Source organism: Nilaparvata lugens, chromosome 1 (assembly GCF_014356525.2).
Source record: "Nilaparvata lugens isolate BPH chromosome 1, ASM1435652v1, whole genome shotgun sequence".
Taxonomy (NCBI): domain Eukaryota; kingdom Metazoa; phylum Arthropoda; class Insecta; order Hemiptera; family Delphacidae; genus Nilaparvata; species Nilaparvata lugens.
The window spans coordinates 46,277,596-46,303,706 of NC_052504.1; the positions used below are offsets into that span (position 1 = coordinate 46,277,596).

At 35.4% G+C, this 26,111-nt stretch overlaps 1 protein-coding gene across 1 annotated transcript in view; it reads left to right on the forward strand.

Annotated features, from left to right (window-relative positions):
- LOC111049973 overlaps positions 1-26,111 on the forward strand; it is a 385,365-nt gene that overhangs the window by 312,077 nt on the left and 47,177 nt on the right. Inside the window, exon 3 of the mRNA XM_039428861.1 lies at positions 8,752-8,853. Within this exon, the coding sequence (XP_039284795.1) occupies positions 8,752-8,853 (102 nt within the window). The remainder of the gene's footprint in view (positions 1-8,751; positions 8,854-26,111) is intronic.

Here is a 26,111-nt window from a genome sequence, read left to right on the forward strand (position 1 = left end):
TTTAAGCAAGGAGATGGATCGTAGAGGGAGTGAGGTACAGTAGAGTGGTCAAGGGGGGCTGAGGAAATGCTATCCCCAAAACAGTCAGAACACTCCAATTTTCGGCTCAATCGTTTGTGCTCCGTTTGTGCACAAATGTGCACATACATGTAATGTTTGTGCACAATCTTTAAGCAAGAGAATGGGTCATCACAGGAGTGAGGTACAGTACTGTGGACAGGGGGGGCTGGGGAAAAGCTATCCCCTAAACAGTCAGAACACTCCAATTTTCGGCTCAATCGTTTGTGCTTCGTTTGTGCACGAATGTGCACATACATGTAACGTTTTTGCACACTTTTTAAGCAAGGAATGGGTCATCACAGGAGTGAGGGAAAGTAGAGAGGTCAAGGGCGGCTGGGAAATCCTATCCCCCAAACAGTCAAAACACTCCAATTTTCGGCTCAATCGTTTGTGCTTCGTTTGTGCACAAATGTGCACATACATGTAATGTTTGTGCACAATCTTTAAGCAAGGGAATGGGTCATCACAGGAGTGAGGTACAGTACTGTGGACAGGGGGGGCTGGGGAAATGCTATCCCCTAAACAGTCAGAACACTCCAATTTTCGGCTCAATCGTTTGTACTTCATTTTTGCACGGATGTGCACATCCATGTAACGTTTGTGCACACTTTTTAAGCAAGGAAATGGGTCGTCGCAATTGTGAGGTATAGTACAGTGGCCAAGGGAACGTGCCCTTCCCTACAAAGTGATAAATTACAGTCATTTTCGGTTTTTTTATTCATTGTACATTTACTGTTCAATTTATAATAATGGACTTATAGACACTTTTCACTCTATGATTTACCAGAAGCTTGAATATTCTTGAAGGCTCAATTCTATTTATTCTAAGAAGACATTATTTTCTAATTTGTGACTAGTCTAGTCCTCAACAATTCATGATTTATGCTTATTCATTCATTAAATCAAGAAAGATATTTACAGCGTTTCAGTAAAACTCTTCTATCCAGCTATTCAGCGTGTGATCTTCAAACAACATTGAACATTACTTTGATTCTCATCAATTACATAATGCTCAATAAGAAATTTTATGTTTCAAGTAATACCATCGTCATCGTCATACCATCGTGTATTAAGTTACAATTATGTAACATAATAACAACTTTGTAAGTAATAAAATAGTAGCCTACATACAAATTCCCAACTCATTCCAATTATGTGTGCAGCAACATCAGCAACGTCTCTTTTACATCCATGACCCAAGTACGCTTTCCACATCTCCTTTTGCAAGTGCTACAATTTTTCCCAATCCAGTATATTTTGTCACAGAGTGTCCGAGCCTGAAGGATGGTTCTAATGCTTTACATCATTCCCTTTGAGGTGATCGCACTTGGTGAGCTTTCCGTGTCGGGACTTCTAATAAATGTCGTCCCTCTCAATTTATAGTGCTTTCCTCGAAATTTCTTTCAACATCAGTCTTGTCTTCTTTGCTACCCGTTGACTCGCTTTCCTTTGCAGTCTCCATTATCTATGAATCCTTTCATCTCCACACCCTTTTGTATTGGTTATCTTGCTTTGTTCCCATTCCAATCACCAGTTCCACCACAGAGAACATCGCTCACCCTCTCACTCACACTCTCTCTCTCTCTCCCTCATGTGTTTCATCTCGAAGAAGGCGTTATTTGCTCTAGACAACCACATCTTCTCCCTCCTCCTGCCCTGCTTATTTCTGTCCTATTCCAAGCACGTCCATTGTAACGCAACTGTAAATTGGTCTACTTGTGTAACGCGGATTACTAAGACTTGCCTTTTTCTATCTGCTTTGAACATTGTAATTTATTACGGATGTGTTTTCTGCAAAAGTGTCAAGTCTTATTTATCACCCACATACAACAGATCTCGACATAAAGGAGTAAGCTTTGAAATTATTGCTCCCCCATGATCTGGAAATCAATGTTGTAAAAATAATTCTACAGCACCGACGTTTCCTCGAGCCACTTCTTGTTCTTTCACCTGAAATTCACTGCATGAATCATGAAATAAGCTATGAAGGCTTATATTAAATGAATGATACTTGAATGCATCCTAAACAATCTACTCGTAGAATATTATATTCTTAAGTTTATGAACAGTCTATTCTTGAGAATGATAATCGAGTCACTCTCCGAGGATATCATCTGTGAAGAGATTTCAGTTAAGTGGAAATAGTCTGGTTTTTCATCCACGAATATTTGAAATCTGATATCAATTCTATTACTGATTCTACTTTATATGAATGATACTTGATATCATGAAAGGTGGATGAAAGCTATATTAGTATGTCATTTATATAAACAGGATCCGATGGAATAGTCCAACTAATTAGTTTTTACTTTCCTTGCCCTATTACCATAGGTAAGGAAAGTATTGTTTTCCGAAAAAAATTAAGGTACCCAAATTTCTATACGTTTCAAGGTTCCCTGAGTACAAAAAAGTGGTTTTTGGGTATTGGTCTCTTTGTGTGTGTGTGAGTGTATGTGTGTCTCACACGATATCTCATCTCCTAATTAACGGACTGACTTGAAATTTGGAACTTGAGGTCCTTACACTATAAGGATCCGACAATTTCGATCAAATGCAATTAAGATGGCGGCTAAAAAGGCGAGAATGTTGTCAAAAACATTTCAAAACACGGGTTTTTCGCGCTTTTCTCGAAAACGGTTTCAATGATTTTGATCAAATTTACACCTGAAAAATTCATTGATAAGCTCTATCACCTGCCACAAGTCCCATATCTGTAGAAATTTCAGGAGCCCCATCATTTCAAAGTTTGATTTTAGATTCCCAATAATCAGGCTTCAGATACAATTTAAACAAAAACTTTCAAGTGGAGAAGATTGAGCATAAAAATCTCTACAATTAATGTTCAGTAACATTTTCACCTAAAATTGAAAATAGGCTCGAAGTTCGAGAAAATAAGATTATTCAATTGCAAACTGTTGACAACTGTTGATTCTATTAAATCATTCACTATGAAGAGATAGCAGACATCGTGTGTTTTGCAGCGCTATTGTCCTGTCACCAGCTGGCTTAAATCTTTGAATAGTAGACTTTAGATGCGCGTGAACACTAGCGTCAGTTGATCAATTTTCATAACGGCAAGGAAAGTTGTGTGAGTGCGCTACACCAGATTTTTTCAAATACGAATTTAATCTCCTATATATATAAAAGCGAAATGGCACTCACTCACTGTCTGACTCACTCACTCACTCACTCACTCGCAGAACTAAAAATCTACCGGACCAAAAACGTTCAAATTTGGTAGGTATGTTCATTTGGCCCTTTAGAGGCGCACTAAGAAATCTTTTGGCGATATTTTAACTCTAAGGGTGGTTTTTAAGGGTTTAAAGTTCTTATAGCATGTATATTCTTCTTATTCCAATATCTTAAAATTATAATTGAAATGTCCATACCATATGTTAATATAGAACTATAATCTAGAGAGAGTACCTCTTCGATACAGTTGTTCTGGTAACTAAATTACAAATTTTGTCAGGTTGGCATTAAGTTGAGTTGACCTTGTTAGGTTGGCACCAAGTTGAAGATTGAAATGCATTTATCCAGGACCTCCTAAATACCAATTTATCAAATTAGCCAAAATTAGCGTTTTCTCAGCTTTTCTGCGTTTCCTCACCTTTTTTAATAATTGATGGAAATATATTTAAAAAAATTCAGTACACAGGTTTAGCTGAGGTGGAAGAATTTTGTTCGCCAAAGATACGCCGATATAGTAACAGGTGTTTTTCGAGATCAAATTGACATAATACGTTCAAATTCGGTACAGAGGTTCCGCTGAGGTCTACATGCAGGCGAGCGAAGCGAGCTCGCTGATCTTATTTTTGGACAATCCAGTCGGGGGTCCAGAATTCGGTACAGAGGTTCCGCTGAGGTCTACATGCAGGCGAGCGAAGCGAGCCCGCTGATCTAATTTTTGGACGATCCAGTCGGGGGTCCAGGGGGCGGAGCCCCCTGGCTGGACGAATATGGCGAACGAAGCGAGCCTGAAGGCTAGTATCGTATATTTCTTTGTATCGTTTGTGAACAAACACATCATTCAAGTAGTTTCTACTTCAGATTTGATAAAATAAAATTGCGGTCTGTATAATAACGGTTATATTGAATAGCACGAATATGATCAAATATTTGCCAATAATTATTATTAAAGAATTATAATTGACAATAATAATAATATTATGCTACACACGCATATTGATTTTGTGTTGTTCAGGACCAGTGCACCCCTCAAACCTAATTGAAAATTGGACTGAATCTTTCAGACTAAAATGAGTCAATCATTCTGGTGTGCCACACCAGATCTTTACTGATTGGTTCAATATAGACTTTGATTGTATCTTGAGATTCCAACTCACCAATTGACATTATTCATGCTAGCTCATTAATTATTGGACAGGTAGCTTATTCGATTTCCACTAATGCTGGTCATAGAAACACTAGAAATACCAACTCTTTCCATCAATCAGGCGGAAAAAGTCAGTCTCCTGAAATCTTTTATTTTTCTATTGAAAGCTTATCATTAAGACATCAAATCATCTCCTGATTCACCTATTACATTGAATGAGTGAGTGAATATTTTTTGATTGAACAAAAGGATAGTAGTTTATTGGAATAAAAAGATTTAAATATTATAATGTCATATTCACGTTGCATGATAAGATTAATTTGAACTAGACTCTTTGATGCATAATCATCTGCAACTGAATCATTATAATGTAAGCAACGCTATATGAAACAACGATCAAGCGTGTGAGGTAGTATAGCAGGAGACCAACTCCATCTTGCACGTTAAAATTGTTGAAGCACAAACGTTTATCCACGGATAAACTCGTTGAATACGTTCACGCACTGTCACAGAACTTGGTGCGCTGCTTTTAAACTTATCCATTTAGATAGCAGAAGCAGGTTGCCGCAGATAGAACAGGCTTGCAAACTTGAAAATGTTTGTTTGCGAGGAGCCGTCGCCTGTGATTCCGAGCTTTTGTTGTACAGTATGTGCGAATTTACTGACAAACATGTTGTATTCGTATGATTACGTTCTAATATCATTACGCCAAGTGCTTCCTGCTGCAAACAAACAGCCTCGGTTTTCACCCCAACACAAATTTAGAATTTGCCCCGAACAAATAAGGAATACATTCCAGCAATGTATTCAAAACATTTCTTCAACTTAACTGATTATATTTGTACAATGACTCATGTTTATTGCTTTGTGATAGTCAGCAATTATCGAACTGAATTCAACCGTACTCACCTTCTTGATAATTTTTCTATGAGGGAGAAATGATTAAGAGTCTGTTGCCGGTTACACACACATCGATTTTTGGAAATACGATTTTCTCGTAAGATTAGATAGACTAATATCAGATTAGACAGATGATCATATTTAACAGATGATACTCTTCAAGTTCCGTTCAATCTGCTTGAATTCATAAGGAAGGCAAAAAATTGAACGTCCATAAATCTATGTGTTTAACTGGCTTTACACAGATCTGATGTTTCAATCGAATATAATTATGGTAAATCTTAAAGCTGATGTTAACATCTCTATGGACATACCACTCAAACCATTATAGTCCTAGTTACTTTTGCCCTCATACAGATAGGAGGATGGGGTAGGGTATTTCCGAAAAGACACCTGAATTTCACTATTTCCTTCGGATTTAGACCATAACAGGTTAGAGTCACTCTGTAAGAACGATACCTCAGTAGCTCTCTAAATAGACATAATTGAAATCTGTATGAGATGTTAATCTTTTTAAACTCACACACACATCCAGCATTTTTCCCACCATCCAAATTCATTTTATAACATTATACGTTCATAAGAAAACTTTTCTTATACGAGAAGATCTTTTTAGTAGCCTATGAATCACAGTTTTAACCGTAAATTGTTTAGAGAAGTTCTCAAAAATCAGACTATGAATGATCACCGAAGCAATTAAGATCCATTCAATTCAAGCCAAGCTTTAATGAAATTCTGCGCAAGGTAGAAAATAGGATCAAAGAGATCTTAGTCACTCCTCCGAATAGGAAGAGCTTTGTTGAATTCCTAAAACGCTCCATAGCACTTGATTGTAATATTCTCTGGCCATTGAGAAATCAGACTTTTCACTGCTCTATACTCATCCCTAACTTCAAACTTGAACACAATGGTGATCATGCAATACGTACTCATTATTTATTGTGAAACAAGACATCATATAATCCTATAATTAGAATATAACTATAATACCAAAGGAACAATAGTTCTGTTCATATGATGTATCAAGTGCCTCATTTCATCAATTTTCAATTGTGAAAAACTAATATCATTATCATAATTTGAGAATGAAAAAGTTTAAAAGCAAGAAGTTATGATTTGAAAGGACAATCATTAAGAATAATCCAACTGTAGGGAATTATCTAGAAACAATGAACAATTTTTGCATCCTTCAACAGAACATTTCCAACTTTGGCATAATTTTGATTGATGTCAACTTATGAAATCTAAACGAACATTGGATATTAAGTTTTGTTCAACGGTATTGACAGTATATTTCACTAGGGTAGCTATCTACTTACTTGATACTACAACTGTACAGCTGCTGACTAGGGATGCTATTCAGCTTGATATGAGAATACTGAGTTTAATATCTGGAGCTACAGAGAATTCAAATCATAATGTTCGAGAATTTCGAAGCCTTCCATACATGGATTTAAATTTTAGAGGATGGAAATCAAGTAGTTTTTCTTGTTACAATTATAGAAAACACTACCACGACAGTATTCCAATAATATACTATAACGTCGAAACGATCGTCACAACAAAAGTAAGTGCATTTCACTCCAAAACTGTTTTTTTTTTCAATTCAAGTTTAATTTTAACAGTAAAAAAGTATGGATATGCAACAGAATATACTAGAGTTCATGGTTTTCCCATCATTTCAAAATTCATGACCTCTTCCAGTGATATGAGGCTCCTGCTTCAAAATCATGCTGACCACAAACTAACAACCATCAACCCAAACAATAGAGCCTTTTGAAACATTTAATACCCAATGAATATGATATAATGACGAGTGGCGCAGTGTGATGACTACTTTCAGGATCTTCATGTATGATGATGGGTGGAGCTAATGGAACATTTGTGTGCTGGATTCGGGCCCACGTAGGGAGAGAGTGTGGGGGGGCTTGGGCCTAGGGGCTGTGGCTGTGAAAATGAGGGAAGATGACGACCACTGTGGTTGAATTCATCGAAAAATGGAATTGAACCATGGGTTTTCAACGTCCAGTTTAAAACCGAATTCCAGCCGGCACAACTCACATTCTGAGTGAGAGGGGGAGTATTCTATTCGAAGAGAGATTGAGAGAGGTTGATTGTGAGCGATAGAGAGAACGCCTCTTAATGACTTTCCCTTCTGTTGCCCTATGCTGCTCCCAATTGCTTGTTTACGGCCGGTGATTATTTATTGCTGAACTAGAGGCCTGGCCGCTAATTGTATTTAAAAAAGAGAATGCTCACTGAAAATAGTCCTCACAGTACAAACATACCATGAAATGACCTCTTCAAATAGAATTTAGCGAAATTGGGGGAAGATGTTCTGTTTTTAAATTATTGTTCTGCGTTCTGCGGATGTAAACAATTTTAGTGAAACAGTTAAAAATATTTATCAGCCTTTATTTATTATTATCTCCCATTATTATTCATCCAATAATACTGAGAATGACATAAATAGATTCCTTTTTGTAGATTATGTGTTTGGCGCTTTATGCGTTATAGAAATTCTTCAACAAGAACCTTGATTATGATGATGATAATTATTATTATATTATAACTACAATAGTAAAATATTGGTGATTGAGGATTGATTTTCATGAGGCAAGGTGACATGTGGCTATACAGTTACTGGTTGATGTAACAATAGACCTTGAAATAGGAGATTAGTATTATCAAGCTCTTGTGATGAGTGATTTGAGTGCTCTCGAGTGTTTTGTGTTATCGAGCAAAGTAATGTTTCCAGTAACACATCATTGTCATGTGCGATTTCTTTGTCATTTCATGTCATGTGTTCCATTAATTATTTATTCATCGGAAAGCTTTGCCTTTGCCTCTGACTGACTTATTCGGTAAGTGTTTTCAAAATGCTGAAGATAAGTCAATAATAAAGCTAAATATGACACCTGAAACCAGTTTCGAACATAACCTGCTTAGATCATGGAGTTTAAAAGTTGAAATAATGAGCATCGGGTTCTTGAGAAATAGATTCTGGCTCTCCGACACAAACTTGGATGAAATGCAAAAATAGCAACCATTTTTCGCCTGTCTTGTAGGGACATTATTCAAAAATATAATTTGAACCATACACGAGCCAACAACAGTATAGGAAGGTGGCACAATGGTATTCTCGAGAACTGTTGAAGTTGGAAAACCTCGCAATAGCCGAGATTTATGTGTGAGAATGAAACAAATGGGTAAAAGCTCACTCATGTAGGCCTACGAAATTTTGTTTCGGAACGTTTTGGGAGCGATTCTCCTCAGATAATATCTTTCAATAAGTATTCAATTTCAAGAAAGTTATTTGAATTATGAGTAAATCACCTTGTCTTCAGAGTAAATTCCCAAAATTTATAGCGCATAAAGGATTGTTTTGTTAGAACATTTTCTTTTTTGGCATGATGATTTCGATGCCTCTTAAATGAGCTTTTCCATTGTTGCAGACTGTCTACACCTCCAGCTCTACAGAGATTGTCGAGACCATTATCGCCAGGGTCAGACAAAGGCGTCGCTCTCGCTGCAGCACTTTCTCGCTCTCGAAACTGGTAAGTTGCAGACGGCGATCACTATCTTCCAAATATATTCCGTTCAAACTCCAAGCTGATTTGAAAACAACCAACTACTTCCTCCCCATTTGAACATTTTTACACTCTATTATTCAACTACGTATTATCCAGTTCTTATTACCATTCTCATTTTACCTTTCTATCAATGTAGAGATATAATCATTTTTTATGTGAGAGCACTTCTGTTGAAGATTTATTTTATTGAAATACACTATGAAGCTCATTTAACTTGAATATTTAGATAATTCACCGATATCTTCAGCTTATAATAGTGAGTTCATCATAACTCATAATATGGAAGCAAAGTACCTGTAGAAGTAGCCTCTCGAAGGCAGTAATTGCTCCTTCACATATTGCAGTATCTATAATTATCAGAATCATTTTCATGTTTGAAGGTTGAGAGTAATGGAAAATTTTTAGAAACTAATTTTCAATTGGATGAATAGAATATAACTGTTACATATAATATTCATAGCAAATCAATACTTGATTTCCGTTGCTCATGTTATCAATTTTAGTAGATAGGATTTGAGGATGAGCCTCAGATTTCCCTAATTTATCTTATTGCCTCACTTTGAACTCATCCACAAGTAGACAAACAAAATCACTATATCACAAATCTGTTACTTAGTCTGCATCCACTGAAACATCTAGAATGCCTGGATAATTATATGCCTGGATGCACAAAAGCCTGTTAAATTTTAATCATGATTAAATGTCACGAGAACCAATCCATGAGGGCTTTTTCAAAAAAGTCTTCCCCAATAGGTTCTTGTGGCATTTAATCACAATTGAAATTTAACAGGCTTTTGTGCAACTGGTGCTTACTGTTATGCCGTTGATTATTAATTATCGTTGAACTACCACGTAACCACGTGATTGGAAGTCATAATACTGATAACCTTCGTTTTTCCATTGATGTAAACTCCATTGGGACCGACTCTATACAGGGTGATTCTCAATCATGGTAAAATAATTTAATACGTGATAGTAGAGGTAAAAATAAGAGAAAAAAATTCTTATAAACATATATCGCTTATAGAGAGCTATACAGGGTTACTAGGTTACTATACAGGGTTCACTAGTTTTGAAAAACTTATGGTGGATTCATATGGAAAAATATCTGGAAAATTGAATAAAACTAGTCAGGAAGCTGTAGTGTGGGTAGTTTTTGAGAAAAAAGTTGAAATATGCAAAAAATTTAAGTGGAAAAATACAGACTGTTACGTTTGATGCCCAATAACTTTCTCTAATGACCAGTAAACAAATAATTTTTTGCAATTAAAGTTGTAGAGAATTCAATTCTGAGAATAATTATGTAAGCTGTGTGAACTAAATTTAAATAAGAGTTAGATAAAATGTATTCTTATGTAGTACATTACACCACAAAAGTTTGCTGTTTTATGAGGAGGATTCAAATAACAGCTGTTCCAAAACAGCTGATTTATTTTGTTTTAAATAAGAAAATATTTAAAAGAAATTATCAGCTGAAAATTATTTTCAGAAATATTTTAGCTCACTGTTGAACAAAACAACAAACTGTAAGTTAGGCCTACTGTAACCGGGCTGAGTTTTTGGTTTAATCTATTAACCAGTTATTTGTAACCATTTCACTTTGATTTTGTGTTGAGTGTTAACTGTTTAAAGAATGGCAGGTAATTTTAGACATTATTCATACTCCGAATCAGCTGACATGCATTTTATGTATGGGATGGAACACTGTAATAGTACTGAAGCAAGACGTTTGTATCAAGAGAACTTTCCTAACCGAGTATGTCCAATTTCAAGATTTTTGGCCACTATTCATCAACATCTGTCTGAAAAAGGCTCTTTGATGTCCAAAGAGCACATTTATGCAGGCAGACCCCGATCTACTAGGACTGTTGAGTTAGAAGAACAAGTTCCTAATGAAATTTATGAACATCCAGAGAAGAGCACGAGAGAATTCTCAGTGCAGTTTAATGTCAATCAATCTATTATTTGTGGGATACTAAAAGAGCAACAATTTCATCCATACCACCTCCAGAAGGTTCATACTCTATTGCCACGAGACTGTATTCCCCGTGCTGGTATTTGCCGATGGTTTTTGAACGGAATAGAAATGATAAAACTCCTGGAATATTTGAACGGGTCCGACAATCGATGAGAAGATGTCTGAACATATGCATTAAGAACAACGGAGGTCACTTTGAGCATCGTCTTTAGTTTTTTGGTATGAGTTTAATGTCCTTTAGATATGTTAATTTTATATAAAGATAAAACTTTTCATGAAAAACCGAATATTTTATTTGCAATCTGCTACAACCTATGAGTGATTAGTTCTCTCCTGATAAAACAGCAAATTTTTTGGTATAATGTACTACATAAGAATACATTTTATTCAACTTTTATTCATATTTAGTTTACACAGCTTACATGATTCTTTTCAGAATTAAATTCTCTTCATTTTTGATTGCAAAAAAATATATATATGTTTACTGGTCATTAAAGAGAGTTATTGGGAAGTCTGTGTTTTTGTACTTAGATTTTTTGCATATTTCAACTTTTTTCTCGAAAACTACTCACACTACAGCTTCCAGACTTGTTTTATTCAATTTTCCAGATATTGTTCCATATGAATCCACTATAAGTTTTTCAAAAACTAGTCCCCAAACAATTCAGCATCGGTGTATTTCACCAGAGGAACTGATTTCCTGGCGAAATCTTTCACTCTGTATAGCTCGCTAATGAAGCGTTTATGGATATATGTTTATAAGAGCTTTTTTTCTTATTTTCACCTCTACTATCACGTATTAAATTATTTTACCATAGTTGGGAATCACCCTGTAGAATTATTGGAGGGGCAGAGTTCCGATGCTGATGACCGGGTGCTCCGATGTTGACCAAGTTTACTAGTAAAATTGGATAAAAGAGGAATAAATAGGTCATCGTTTCAGTTCAATTAGAAGATCTCATAGATAATAATAATGATGTTATACTTCTGAGTGTTGATTTCACGTTTTTGGTTTCCCCACAATGGGGTTTTGTTGTGATTGTTGAGGGGGGAGAGGAGGAAGTACCTTGCTCCTCAAAGACGGCGTCACTGGTCAGAATCCTGTACGAATTTAATGTCTGAAATGCTCAAATACAGTAGAATTCTCAGCTTTAAGTAGAAGCTTTTGATACCGAGTTGGATGAAAGATTTAAGCCAGATGTTTCTATGAGAAAAATGATAGATCTACACTTAACACCAGAATTGCGTGAATCTTCTGTTAAGAACCAGGAAGGGATTTGGACCTGTGAGTAGCTAAATCTCTCTTTCAGACGTGAGGTCTATGAGAAGAGCAAACGCCCTTGGAAGAAGTGTAGAATTTTAAGCCGCACAGACTCAATGCTTGAATTATTTTGTCAGGAGCAGGCTGCTTTTGAAAGTGGAAGAACATTTGAAACATTTTTTCACGAAGCATTTCAGTGTATTGGAGAAGATAGTTTGATGAGTCGATCAAGGGCTTGTATGTTTATAATATTTTAAGTAACGTTTTCTCAGGAAAGGATTCCACAGTTTAAATCACTTTGGAAATTTTTGGAGTCTTTTTTTCCTAAATCACGAAACTCCACAGGAGGAAATTTATCAAACATCATTTTTATGTTGCCCGGTTTCAACAAGCTCGATAAGGAACTCGAACAAGGTCAAATCTGGTATGGTTTACAATTAGTGCACTAGAATATCAATCATTTGTTTGGCTTGGGTAACTAAAGATAACTCCGAGGCACAATTATTGTAAAGTTTACCCGGCTTGACCATGTTCAAATGTCTTAACCGAGCTTGGTGGAACTAGGCATCAGTCTTGTCGGGGGAACGCATTGATTTCAAGACATGACCGTGTAAGCATAGAATGAAAAAAATAATTATTTATTTATACATACATTGAAACGTGGTGTTTCGGTTAAATTCGCCCCACGTCGTGTGGACAAATTAAGGAATGAATTTTCGATGACATGTGATGATTCTCCATCATCGAATACAGATGTGGCAGCTTGGCTAGTTTCTCATCTTCATAATTATTTTAGGGACATTAAAATTTGGATAACTCTTGCAATATTTCTGCACCTTTGAGTTATTTGAATAACAATAGGAAATTACATTAAAACTTTGACAATTACTAAACATTTAAAACAGCAAAAGGGCTTTAGGAGAATCTAGGAAGTGTTCAGCATGGCGTTCAGAAGTCTTCTTCCTTCCCCAAATTGAGCAATTTTCCTTCAGTGGTCATCCCTTATTTACATATTAATTGTGATTGGTCAAATCGATGATGATTTGACGTCACAAACTTAAAAGAAATAGTGCTCATTTCCATAACTTAATACTCTATTATAGGCCTTTAGATTGAAAAGTAAATTTTGGTTACATTTATTGCATGCTAAAAATAATTTTTCCTCCACCTCCAGTCTAAAGTGCATACTTTACTCCCTGGAACATAATACTAAAGTGTCACTTTTTCGCTCTCGGAAGGAAAAAATAGGAAAAGAACCTCCATTTAAATAACATGAGAAGCATCTCTATTTTAAAAACGTATATTTGAAATAGGTTGGAAGGTGTAAGCTCAGATGAGGAAGCATATAGAGTAGTCATTAAACCAACTAAATTCAATACCTCAACTAGACATTTGATCAATATATGACATTTATGTTTGTATGCTAAAATTACTACAGACTTCATATCACTATACTAAAAAAATGTATAAATTTTTTTTATTCCATGTTATTCAAAATACCAGCCAACAAATATTCCTCATTAACTAATCAAATTTGAAACGGGAATAATGGAAAAATAATTTCAATTATTTCTGAGAAACTTTCTCGCTTTCACCACCTACTTATCTTTTGAAACAAAAAAGTTTCCAGCTTGTCGAAAATTTCATGTTTTCTGCTTGAAATGTCTCGACATTGAAGAACATAATCATCAATTGAAAAATAACTATAGGTCTGATAAAAATGATCCATACACCAATAGAAAGGAGACATTCTCCCCGTTAATTTGATATAAAATTATCACGCATTACGACGCCCCATTATTCTGAGAGAAGTGATATTCAAAAGAAAAACAAATTTTGGTTACATTTATTGCATGCTAAAAATAATTTTTCCTCCACCTCCAGTCTAACTTTACTCCCTGGAACATAATACTAAAGTGTCACTTTTTCGCTCTCGGAAGGAAAAAATAGGAAAAGAACCTCCATTTAAATAACATGAGAAGCATCTCTATTTTAAAAACGTATATTTGAAATAGGTTGGAAGGTGTAAGCTCAGATGAGGAAGCATATAGAGTAGTCATTAAACCAACTAAATTCAATACCTCAACTAGACATTTGATCAATATATGACATTTATGTTTGTATGCTAAAATTACTACAGGCTTCATATCACTATACTAGAAAATGTATAAATTTTTTTTATTCCATGTTATTCAAAATACCAGCCAACAAATATTCCTCATTAACTAATCAAATTTGAAACGGGAATAATGGAAAAATAATTTCAATTATTTCTGAGAAACTTTCTCGCTTTCACCACCTACTTATCTTTTGAAACAAAAAAGTTTCCAGCTTGTCGAAAATTTCATGTTTTCTGCTTGAAATGTCTCGACATTGAAGAACATAATCATCAATTGAAAAATAACTATAGGTCTGATAAAAATGATCCATACACCAATAGAAAGGAGACATTCTCCCCGTTAATTTGATATAAAATTATCACGCATTACGACGCCCCATGATTCTGAGAGAAGTGATATTCAAAAGAAAAACAAATTTTTGCGATGTTTCCAATTTTATCATAAAAGTTAAATTTCCTTTTGTTTCTTCAACCCTGAAACTTTTCTAGCACTACTAGGATATCGGGGATGATATTCTACATGTAATTCTGACGTTGAATTGGAAATTTGAGAAAGTTACAATTTCACACGAAAGGGTTGCCAACCTTTAATTTCTTGGGATGGAGGGTCAAGTCTCAACTTATTTTACACAAACTATATAGGAAATAATAATAAATAGTAGTTCTTTGAACAGTAGACCTCACGCAGTATTCTTATCCACAAGTACCTGATTGATACTATAGACCTTATGGAAATTCAACAATGGACTGGCTTCTCCACACATCTGTGTAATCACTTGTCAGCTGATTTATGATGAATAATTCTATAGTCTGATTTTTACTCTAATATTGGCGTATGAAGGAGGCTCCTTTTTCCTTCTATATTATCCTTGAAATGCAAATTTCAAGGATAATAAAATATCTTTTTATCGACGCGCAATTAAAAAAGGAACATACCTGTCAAATTTCATGAAAATCTATTACCGCGTTTCGCCGTAAATGCGCAACATGTGTTCTGTTATATAAACAGTCAATAATAATAATAGAGTGAGCGAGAGAGGGAGGGAGAGAGAGAGAGTGGATAGAGAGCTCAAAAGAAAGAAAGCATCTTAAAAATAATGTTAGAAAAATATGCTGCATAATAAGATATGACATGCACAATATCACATTCCACCTGAATAAATCCCACATTGGTCCAAACGACCACTTACCAAAAAACTAATGCAACTGTTATACCAGAATCATTTCTTCATGACGAGGACTTTTGATATGTTCACCTCCTAACCAGACCAAATTCCTTACCAACTTCAAAATTTGTATTTCAAACACTTCCTCCAAAAATGTCTTTGTCAACTGATTTATTATTGCAAAACTGAAGATTCCACACTCATCACTGAGACTGCTGCATCAGTCGTAGACAATTTCAATTTATAAACTCGCGCTTCGCGCTAGGCAGGGGGCTTCGCCTCCTGCACACCCAGTAGGGTGGATTAGCAGCCTCCGCTCTTCGCGCTCCGGCGTGGAGGCGGGCTTCGCCCGCCCAATCGCCTTTTCTGACTGTGTAGGGCTGGATAGCAGCCTCCGCGCTTTGCGCTCCGGCTGATAGGCGGGCTTCGCCGCCTAATGGATATAATATTATTAATGTTGGTGAGTCGAAGAAAAAAGCTTCTGTGTGTTGTCGAGTTCCCCCACATTCTAACACCATAAGCCAAATGAGAGTGAAAAGACCATAATATGTCATCATTACTGTATCAGAGCTTACAGAATTTTTCAGTCGCCTCAGAAGATATACTACTCTGGCTAAGCGTTTACATAGACCATCAACATGCTCCTCCAATTGAGTTTAGCATCCAAGATTATACCCAAAAGTTTCACTGGTTTCAAAACTTCTTTGTCAAGACCTGCTGAGTGTCCCAATTGAAATATTATTTTCTCCGTTTTCTCTTCATTTATCTTGAGCTTATTGGTTGAATACCATGTTTTAGCTTGTACCAAAGATCCATCAAGCTTCTTATTGATATTTTCTATGCTCACATCTGACTGAATTAAGGTGGTGTCATCAGCATACATCACGGAAAGACCCAATACATTGAAGCTAAAATCGTTTACAAATACCAAAAAGAGAAACGGTCCAAGTACCGATCCTTGTGGAACACCAGCATATATATTCAAGAAATTGGAACAATTACCATCTATGATAACCCTTTGCTTCCTACCCTGAAGATAACTTCTTAGGAGACTTAGCTCCTTGCCTACAATACCATAATATTCAAGTTTTTTACATAATAAAATTTACTGTAGGATGTCAACAGTAAAATGTGTAATTTTCCAAGTTCAGGTGTGTACCAGTTTGTCACAGATTTTTTCTTGCTTCTACTTTCGAATGACAATCTAGGACAGCTGCTATTCAAACACTCCACTACAATACTTAAAAGAGCTTCAGCTGCCTCATTTACATTATTATTGGATTTGTAAACTTTTTTCAACAAACATTCACAAGAGACTGTTTCAAATTATCCAACTTTTTCTCCGAAAATAACCTGATAGAAATTGTTTTTCCAGGGCTTTCATCAATTTCATTGCACTTATTTGGAGATGATAGCTTATTTTCTAGATTAAAAGATACACAAACACCCGCATGGTCCGATATCAAACCCTGTTCTAATTGAGAGACTTGAACGTATGCAGCAGAAACATTACTAATACATTATCCAGACATGATTTGAACCTAGTTGGAGAAGAGTTTGCACAATATAAATCGAATGATCTCAACAAATTCAAGAAATGTTGAGTACTAGGTTCTAGGGTTTTTATTATATCAACATTGAAATCGCCTGCCAGTATTAGGTATTTGAGCCTTTAATCCTATTGGTAACAAATGTTAATAGCCGCTCTAAATTAGTGATAAACTCTTCAAAATTAGAGCTTGGAGTACGATAAAGACTTATTACTAGGGCATTCCATTTGTTAAGCCTAATAGCTGACGCCTCACAACTAGTCTCACAACAATAAGATGATATGTCAATGTGTTTAAAATCTAGCCCTTCTCTAACTAAGATCGAAGAAACCCATAAGGAGAACGTCGACAATAGAAGCTAGCCAAAACAAAATTTTGAGGAACATAGAAGCAAATTTCCTCCTCTCTTAGCCAGTGCTCACTCAGGCAGATTACCTCAACTTCCCTTTTATTTATAATAGCCTCCAGTTCAAAAAGCTTCATTCTAAGGATTGAATATTCAGTGACCATACTATTAAATTTCTCTGAAGGTCCTGTTTTTTGCATTTAGAAATTGGTAGATCGCGAAAGATTTCAACAGGACCAACAATTAGTTTTCCGAGTAGCATTCTCCATACCCTAGTTCAATTACTCTTCTATTATCAACTGAACACTTCATTAATTTGTCAATCTTATCAGCCAGTGCCATCTTCCCTTTCCTATTTAGGTGAAGGCCATGCCTGGTAAACATATCTCTTTGCAGGTCTGAGATATCAATAACCCTCACATTACTAAATTTCCCACACAATTTTTTTATTTTACCATTTATTTTTCTAATTTCAACATTAACACAAGACCAGTCAGGCAGGTCATGTCTGACTGGAATTGTAGATACTAAAACATTAGTGAATACCAACAACTGCAGAACAGTGAGCAGACCTCTCAAAAATTTGGCAGACTGGTTGCAATATACATCATTGGCCCCTCCCATTAGCACAACATGGTCATCACTGGTCATATCAGCACTATCACTTTCAACATTACGGGCAATCGGGCTTAATTTTGCACCCGGCATAATAAACCCACTGACTGAATTAGATTTGCCTGAATCCACACTGTTGAGATAGTGAACCAGGTCACGACCGTGACTGTCACTGAAAATTTTAATCTTATTTTTGTTCCGCTTACCAAGATCAGTATTTGTTAATTTCTTCTCAACAGAACTATTTTTAGTTTTAGAAGTTCTTACCTGTCTAGAAACTGAGAAATTATTATGAATGTCATTACAAATTTGTGCCGTACCCTGAACAGTATTTTCTGAATTTCTACATTCTAGTAATCCTAACGACTTGCTAGACATTGTTTTTGGTTTCAGTATCTGACATAAATTACAAAGAATCCTCCATCTATAATTGGCCGCATTAAAATTAGAATCAAAAGAGAGACCCTCTGTTAAATAGTTATACTGTTTTTTTTCACGAAACTTGAACACTTCCTCAAGGAAAAACAGGGCGAATACTCCACAATCATAGTTGTTGTTCTGGCGAGGACAAGGTATATAAGCCAACCTATCTGAATCAAAAATCGAACTTACTCTCCCTATCAGAGCCTCCGCATATTTATCATTGAGTTCACCCATTGAGTCCAGCTTAAAAAACACCTTACCAATTTTATCAAACAGCACAATGCTCCAATGTGAACCACACCAACCATCCCTAGTACTGGAAGGCTGATTATCATTCACCACAAAAGCAATTATATCATTTTATAGACAATTCCTTAAGGAAGGACAAATCTGCGTTTTTATCATTAATTATCATGCTAGTTATCGCTGGTAGAACAACATAATTTTACCTGAAAAAGAATCAATCAAATAGTTACAAAAACAGTCCATATCCGTATCAGTCAGAAGTTCATTTTTAAGAAAATGACTAATCGATCCATAAGTGTAGCCTCACGAGAAGACGTCTCCTCACTCTCAACTCCCGCAGCCCGCACTCGCGATTCACTCGCCGACACCTCCATCAGTCGAAAGTCGAGCTCCATCGAACGATTGATCGCCGCACTCCATTGCTCCTCGAGAACTTTTATCCTATCTCTCAACTGTAGATTCTCAAGCTCCAAGGCAGATTCATGGGTTGTTTGAGACTTATCACAAATATTAGAATCATTGAAATTGATCTCTTTGCCAACATTAGACGGAGATAATAGCAGCGACTCCTCGTCGGTTTCAATAGATGATATAGCCAGACTATCATGTGTATGCGACCCATTAATTTCTCGAATAATAGATGCACTGCTATTGTCTTTATCGATACAGAACAGTTTTTGACAAGGCAACGCCAGGTAATATCACCTTTACTTGTGCAAGATCCTTTTCTAAATTTAACATTATTATATAAAATAGCAGGATTGCCCTTTGACGTTTTGCTCTTTTCTATTGTCGATTTCATATTAATCTTACTCGATTTCACATTCATTGACTGTTTATTTGTTTCAATCGTATAGAGCTAATTCGCATACAAGGAAAAACAATAGAATTTGATTATGCAATCAATTCTGATTATGCTTATCAAAAGAGTCAAAGGAAGAGTGAGTCAAAGGAGATTAACAGCGCCAAGAGGGCCTTCAAGGCAGGAAACAATTTGGAAGCCCGTGGAAGGAAAGAGTTGGAAAAGACCAAGGATAGTAGCAGACAATCACACGCAAAGATAAGCAAAATTGAAATTCTTTTCCGATTAAGTAAATTAATACGAAGAGAACGTGACCCGGTGCGTATATTTAAGTATTGGCGCGGCCGGTTTACCGTAGTTATCGTTGGCGTAGGTCAGTTCGATGATGATTTGACGTCACAAACTTAAAAGAAATAGTGCTCATTTCCATAACTTAATACTCTATTATAGGCCTTCAGATTGAAAAACAAATTTTGGTTACATTTATTGCATGCTAAAAATAATTTTTCCTCCACCTCCAGTCTAACTTTACTCCCTGGAACATAATACTAAAGTGTCACTTTTTCGCTCTCGGAAGGAAAAAATAGGAAAAGAACCTCCATTTAAATAACATGAGAAGCATCTCTATTTTAAAAACGTATATTTGAAATAGGTTGGAAGGTGTAAGCTCAGATGAGGAAGCATATAGAGTAGTCATTAAACCAACTAAATTCAATACCTCAACTAGACATTTGATCAATATATGACATTTATGTTTGTATGCTAAAATTACTACAGGCTTCATATCACTATACTAGAAAAATGTATAAATTTTTTTTATTCCATGTTATTCAAAATACCAGCCAACAAATATTCCTCATTAACTAATCAAATTTGAAACGGGAATAATGGAAAAAAAATTTCAATTATTTCTGAGAAACTTTCTCGCTTTCACCACCTACTTATCTTTTGAAACAAAAAAGTTTCCAGCTTGTCGAAAATTTCATGTTTTCTGCTTGAAATGTCTCGACATTGAAGAACATAATCATTAATTGGAAAATAACTATAGGTCTGATAAGAATGATCCACACACCAATAGAAAGGAGACATTCTCCCCGCTAATTTGATATAAAATTATTACGCATTACGACGCCCCATGATTCTGAGAGAAGTGATATTCAAAAGAAAAACAAATTTTTGCGATGTTTCCAATTTTATCATAAAAGTTGAATTTCCTTTTGTTCCTTCAACCCTGAAACTTTTCTAGCACTACTAGGATATCGGGGATGATATTCTACATGTAATTCTGACGTTGAATTGGAAATTTGAGAAAGTTGCAATTTCACACGATTTAGCAACCCTGTAATTTCTTGGGATGGAGGCCAAGTCTCAACTTATTTTACAGAAACTATATAGGAAATAATAACTAGTAGTTCTTTGAACAGTAGACCTCACGCAGTATTCTCATCCACAAGTACCTGATTGATACTATATAGACCCTATGGAAATACAACAATGGACTGGCTTCTCCACACATCTGTGTAATCACTTGTCAGCTGATTTATGATGAATAATTCTATAATCTGATTTTTACTCTAATATTGGCGTATGAAGGAGGCTCCTTTTTCCTTCTATATTATCCTTGAAATGCAAATTTCAAGGATAATAAAATATCCTTTTATCGACGCGTAATTAAAAAAGGAACATACCTGTCAAATTTCATGAAAATCTATTACCGCGTTTCGCCGTAAATGTGCAACATGTGTTATGTAAACATATATATGCGCAATATATGTTATGTTATATAAACAGTCAATAATAATAATAGAGTGAGCGAGAGAGGGGGAGAGAGAGAGAGAGTGGATAGAGAGCTCAAAAGAAAAAAGCATCTTAAAAATAATGTTAGAAAAATATGCTGCATATTAAGATATGACATGCCCAATATCACATTCCACCTGAATAAATCCCACATTGGTCCGAACGACCACTTACCAAAAAACTAATGCAACTGTTATACCAGAATCATTTCTTCATGACGAGGACTTTTGATATATTCACATCCTAACCAGTCCAAAATTCCTTACCAACTTCAAAATTTGTATTCCAAACACTTCCTCCAAAAATGTCTTTGTCAACTGATTTATTATTGCAAAACTGAAGATTCCACACTCATCACTGAGACTGCTGCATCAGTCGTAGACAATTTCAATTTATAAACTCGCGCTTCGCGCTCGGCAGGGGGCTTCGCCCCCCTGCATCCCCAGTAGGGTGGGTTAGCAGCCTCCGCGCTTCGCCCGCCCAATCGCCTTTTCTGACTGTGTAGGGCTGGATAGCAGCCTCCGCGCTTTGCGCTCCGGCTGATAGGCGGGCTTCGCCCGCCTAATTGCCTTTTATGACTGTATGGGGGAGGGCGGGTTATTCAGGTTAGTTAGGAGTGTTGGAGGTAGGTTGGGTAGGGTATGTAAGGGAGGGTATGTTAGGTAGGGTTGTGTAGGTAGGGTGGGTTAGGTAGAGTAGGCTAGGTAGAGTAGAGTAGAGTAGAGTAGAGTAGGGTAGAGTAGTAGAGATAGATGTTCGGTGAACAGGATATTTGGTTCTAAGAATTGTTAATAACCTAGCAACCTAGAATGATGAACATCATCGAAATATGATTACTATTATTAAAAAAAATGTAGGTGATTATTTTTGGAGGTGACAAAATATTTGAGTGCTGTAAACTCAACTTTCTAGAATTAATTAATACCTTTTCCAGGAAATCATATGTTGTTGCAACAGTACTAATGAAAGAAAATGGCTCTAATCAAAAGTTGATTTTTTTCCAGCTGTTTGAAAAGTAATCTATTAGCTATGGGCATGTGGGTAGACGGGATTTCAATAAACATTCAAAGCTATGGATATAATATTATTAATGTTGGTGAGTCGAAGAAAAAATCTTCTTATACATTTTTTGTGGGAAGCAAATAAAACTGTGTGTTGAATATCCAGTCATTATTAATTTGACAATAGAAAAATATGAAAAAATTATGTACTTTTGGAAAAAAACAAAAAATTGAAAATACACTTTTTATTGTTGTAAGCTATTTCTGTTTAAATTTCTCACTTGCTAATGATAGTATACGATTTATTGAATTAATTTCTCGATATGAACAAGTATGGAGTACAAACTAAAGTTTCTTACATTGATAATCAGCCTTTTGCTCCTCCATGTCTCTACATAAGTTAGATCATTGTCCCATCAAAATCTATAAGTTATAAGATTCATCATTCAAAGAATCAAATATTTCATCATCATTCATTTCAGTAATGATATCAGTACAAATGAGAAATAAGAGTTTGCAATATTACATAACTATAACCAATTACTATGTATATATAACATATTACTTTCAACATGAAGAGGAGAAACCCATTATTCTTCCACAGTTTCTAGCATTTTACACACATCGTTCGCACAATTGGATCACACCTGCTGATCAGTAACGAACATTGGAATGATGACCCAAATAAACACACACATAGTCTACACACACACACAGTTTTCGATGAAAACTTAATTTCCCGGATCCTGATTTGAGTTTGGTTGATATTTAGCTATGATTATAGACTTATCTCTGGGAGCTGAACAAAAAAGCTTGTGATAAAATTTTTTGTGGGAAACAAATTTAAATGTGTCCCAAATATTTGATAGATTACAGTGGTGCCGGGAGGAAGAATTTGGAAGGTCTGGAGGTTTTCCCGTAGCCTCCAGTGTAGTATGCAACAGATTTGGTGTTCAGTTTCCACAGCAATCTTATAGTTTTGGCTGAGAATTTTTCATATTTCGGAAAACTTCAAATTTTCGATGAAAACTCAATTTCCCGGGTCGCTATTTGAATTTGGTTGAAATTTAGCTATGATTATAGGCTTATCTCCCGGAGCTGAACAAAAAAGCTTATAATTATTTTTTGTGGGTAACAAATTTAAATGTGTCCCAAATATTTGATAGATTACAGGGGTGCCGGAGGGAAGAATTTGGAAGGTCTGGAGGTTTTTCCGTAGCCTCCAGTGTAGTATGCAACAGATTTGGTGTTCAGTTTTCACAGCGATCTTATAGTTTTGGCTGAGAATTTTTCCTATTTGGGAAAACATCAAATTTTCGATGAAAACTCAATTTCCCTAGTCGCCATTTGAATTTGGTTGAAATTTAGCTATGGATATAGGCTTATCTCCGGGGGCTGAACAAAAAAGCTTTCTCGAATCTTCTGTGCGATGCTGATTTCAAATGTCGAAAAAAATTGGGGGTCTCTAGGGGGCCAGGGGGTGAAATTTTCGTAATTTGGAGGTTTTCCTATAGCCTCCAGTACGTTCCCTAACTGATTTTGAGGTTGGTTCTCCGTGACAATCAGCCTTATTGGCTGTGAATTTTTTGTCCATGCAGCTTTAATATAATAAGATTGGTTGAATAATACATGAGATTGAAGGGGTATTAGTACCCTATTAGCTCATATCAATAGCACAATTTTTTTAAATTAATTCATGAGAAGTTATAAGACCAAAAAGAGCAAAAAGTTGTAGGCTTGTTATTTTCTTCTTGGAACTTGCCAAGCTCGAGCTCTTCTCACGCTCTTACACTCACTTACACGCTCTTCTCCACCTTACACGTTCCACTCTTGCTCCACTTGCGATCATCAATCAATCTGCTCGAGTGACGTTCGATTGGGGAGTGGAGCGTAAGTCTGTACGCACCTTTATGACTTCTCAGCAGAGAGATCCTTCCGGATGTTCTGCTTCGCCGTAATACCCAATGTCACTTCCTTGAGATTATATTGGGTTCAATCTTAATCACAAGAAATGTTTACATTCAATTTCACCTCCTAAAAAAGATTTATCATTTAATTGAGACCGAATAAAAACTATGAGATTATAATGATGCATTTTGGCACACATCAAATTCATTTGATAAAATGAATTATTAGGTCTCATGGAAAGAAACCAGAAACTTTTATCATCAGTTATATTATCAGTCGAATAATGGGGATAAGATAATAACGACTCTAAAGGCTATGATTATTTGCAACAATACGAAAATGGAAGTTATTTTTTAATTATTTAATGAAAACAATAATAAAGTATTGAGGTTAGGCTCTTTGATAATAGAGCTTGTCGGCAACATCAACAGCGGTCAAGCTGTACATCTGAAATTCCGTGAGATACTTTCCAGCAAAATAATTGCAAGTATACAGTACTCAATAAAGCGAGGACAATGGGGTATTGTGAATTCTAGCATGCTAAATAAGGGACATAAACGTTTGAAAACATATAAAAATATTTATTGTCTATATAGGAGCAGACAAACTTATGAAAATATAATAAAAATGAAAAGGATATTGGATCTAGTTTTCAATAAGCGCAGTAATACAATAGCACATTTTGTACAAAAACTGGTGATGTACCAATAGATCCATAGACTGAACCCTTATTTTAAAATATTATACCAAAGTTTAAATTTTGAATTACAATTATAGTAAAATCCCATAACTCAGTGAAGTCGTTGTATGACAAGAGTTATTAAATTAATTATTTCCCTACTGGAGAGGACGACATCAGCCCACCAGAAATAAGGCACAGGACACATGAGGCGAAATCCATGGCACATCTTTAAATTTGAGGAAAATCTTCACATGTGAGTTATAAATATTTAGAGGATTCTAAGTGCTACGAATTTGTGAACATAAATAAAGCTATCTCATTGAGGGTCATAATAATTAGAAATCAAGCTTGATTTAGACTTATTTGAGCAATTAATTAAAAATAAGGGAAAGTCTTATTAAGAACATTGATGAGAACTAAATGTTTAAGTATTCACAGAACTAATATTAATCGATATTTAATTTATTATATATGCTCATTTAATATTTATTTTTTTTCATTTTATATTTTTATATATATCAGTAATATATAGAAGAATTACCAGAAGCTCAAAGTTCCTAAGATAAATTATTCTATCTAAATTCCACTGAAGGCCGAACTCAAACCCTGAGAGTTAAATATATTTAATTTTTATATTATTGGAATGCGGAGTTATGAATTTTATTTGACAAGCGAAAGCGAGTCGACAGATTGAGCCATATAAATATTTATATGCTGATAGGAAAATACGAGAATTATTTAATCGATGCTAGTAAGCATAGTAAGTTTTTTAAGTGAGCTGTCTGTGATACTTTCTTTTGACATACTTTCTCATATTGTTTTTATATTTATCATTTCATATTTTATTATTGCTCGTTGGATCTATATTAATTTGTGAAAATTATATATTTTATTTGTTGAATGGTGTACCTTTCATCTATAATCCTGTCTTCATGTATGACCAATCTTTTACTAGCATATTTTATCGTTATTGACAAATTAATAAAATTATCAACCAACTATATTCTTCATCGAATGTGTTGGATAAATCAGCAATATACAGCATTGATCGTTAAATCTTCAGAAATATTACGTTCTCAAGATTTGTTTAAATGGTTCAACATAATTACTGAAATCGAATTGACTGAAACACAGGGTCATAGAATTAAGTCGAAGCAGTACTACAAATCAATAGAAAGTATAATGAATTCTAATCAAATACCATCTTCTATCAAACTCGGGATTTTAACATCAGGTAGACAATGAATTCGATTCACGTTTTCCTTTCAGAGAAAAGTAAATATGGCTTTTTGTTCGTGAGGAGTCCCTTTCGGCAATGTCCTAATTGG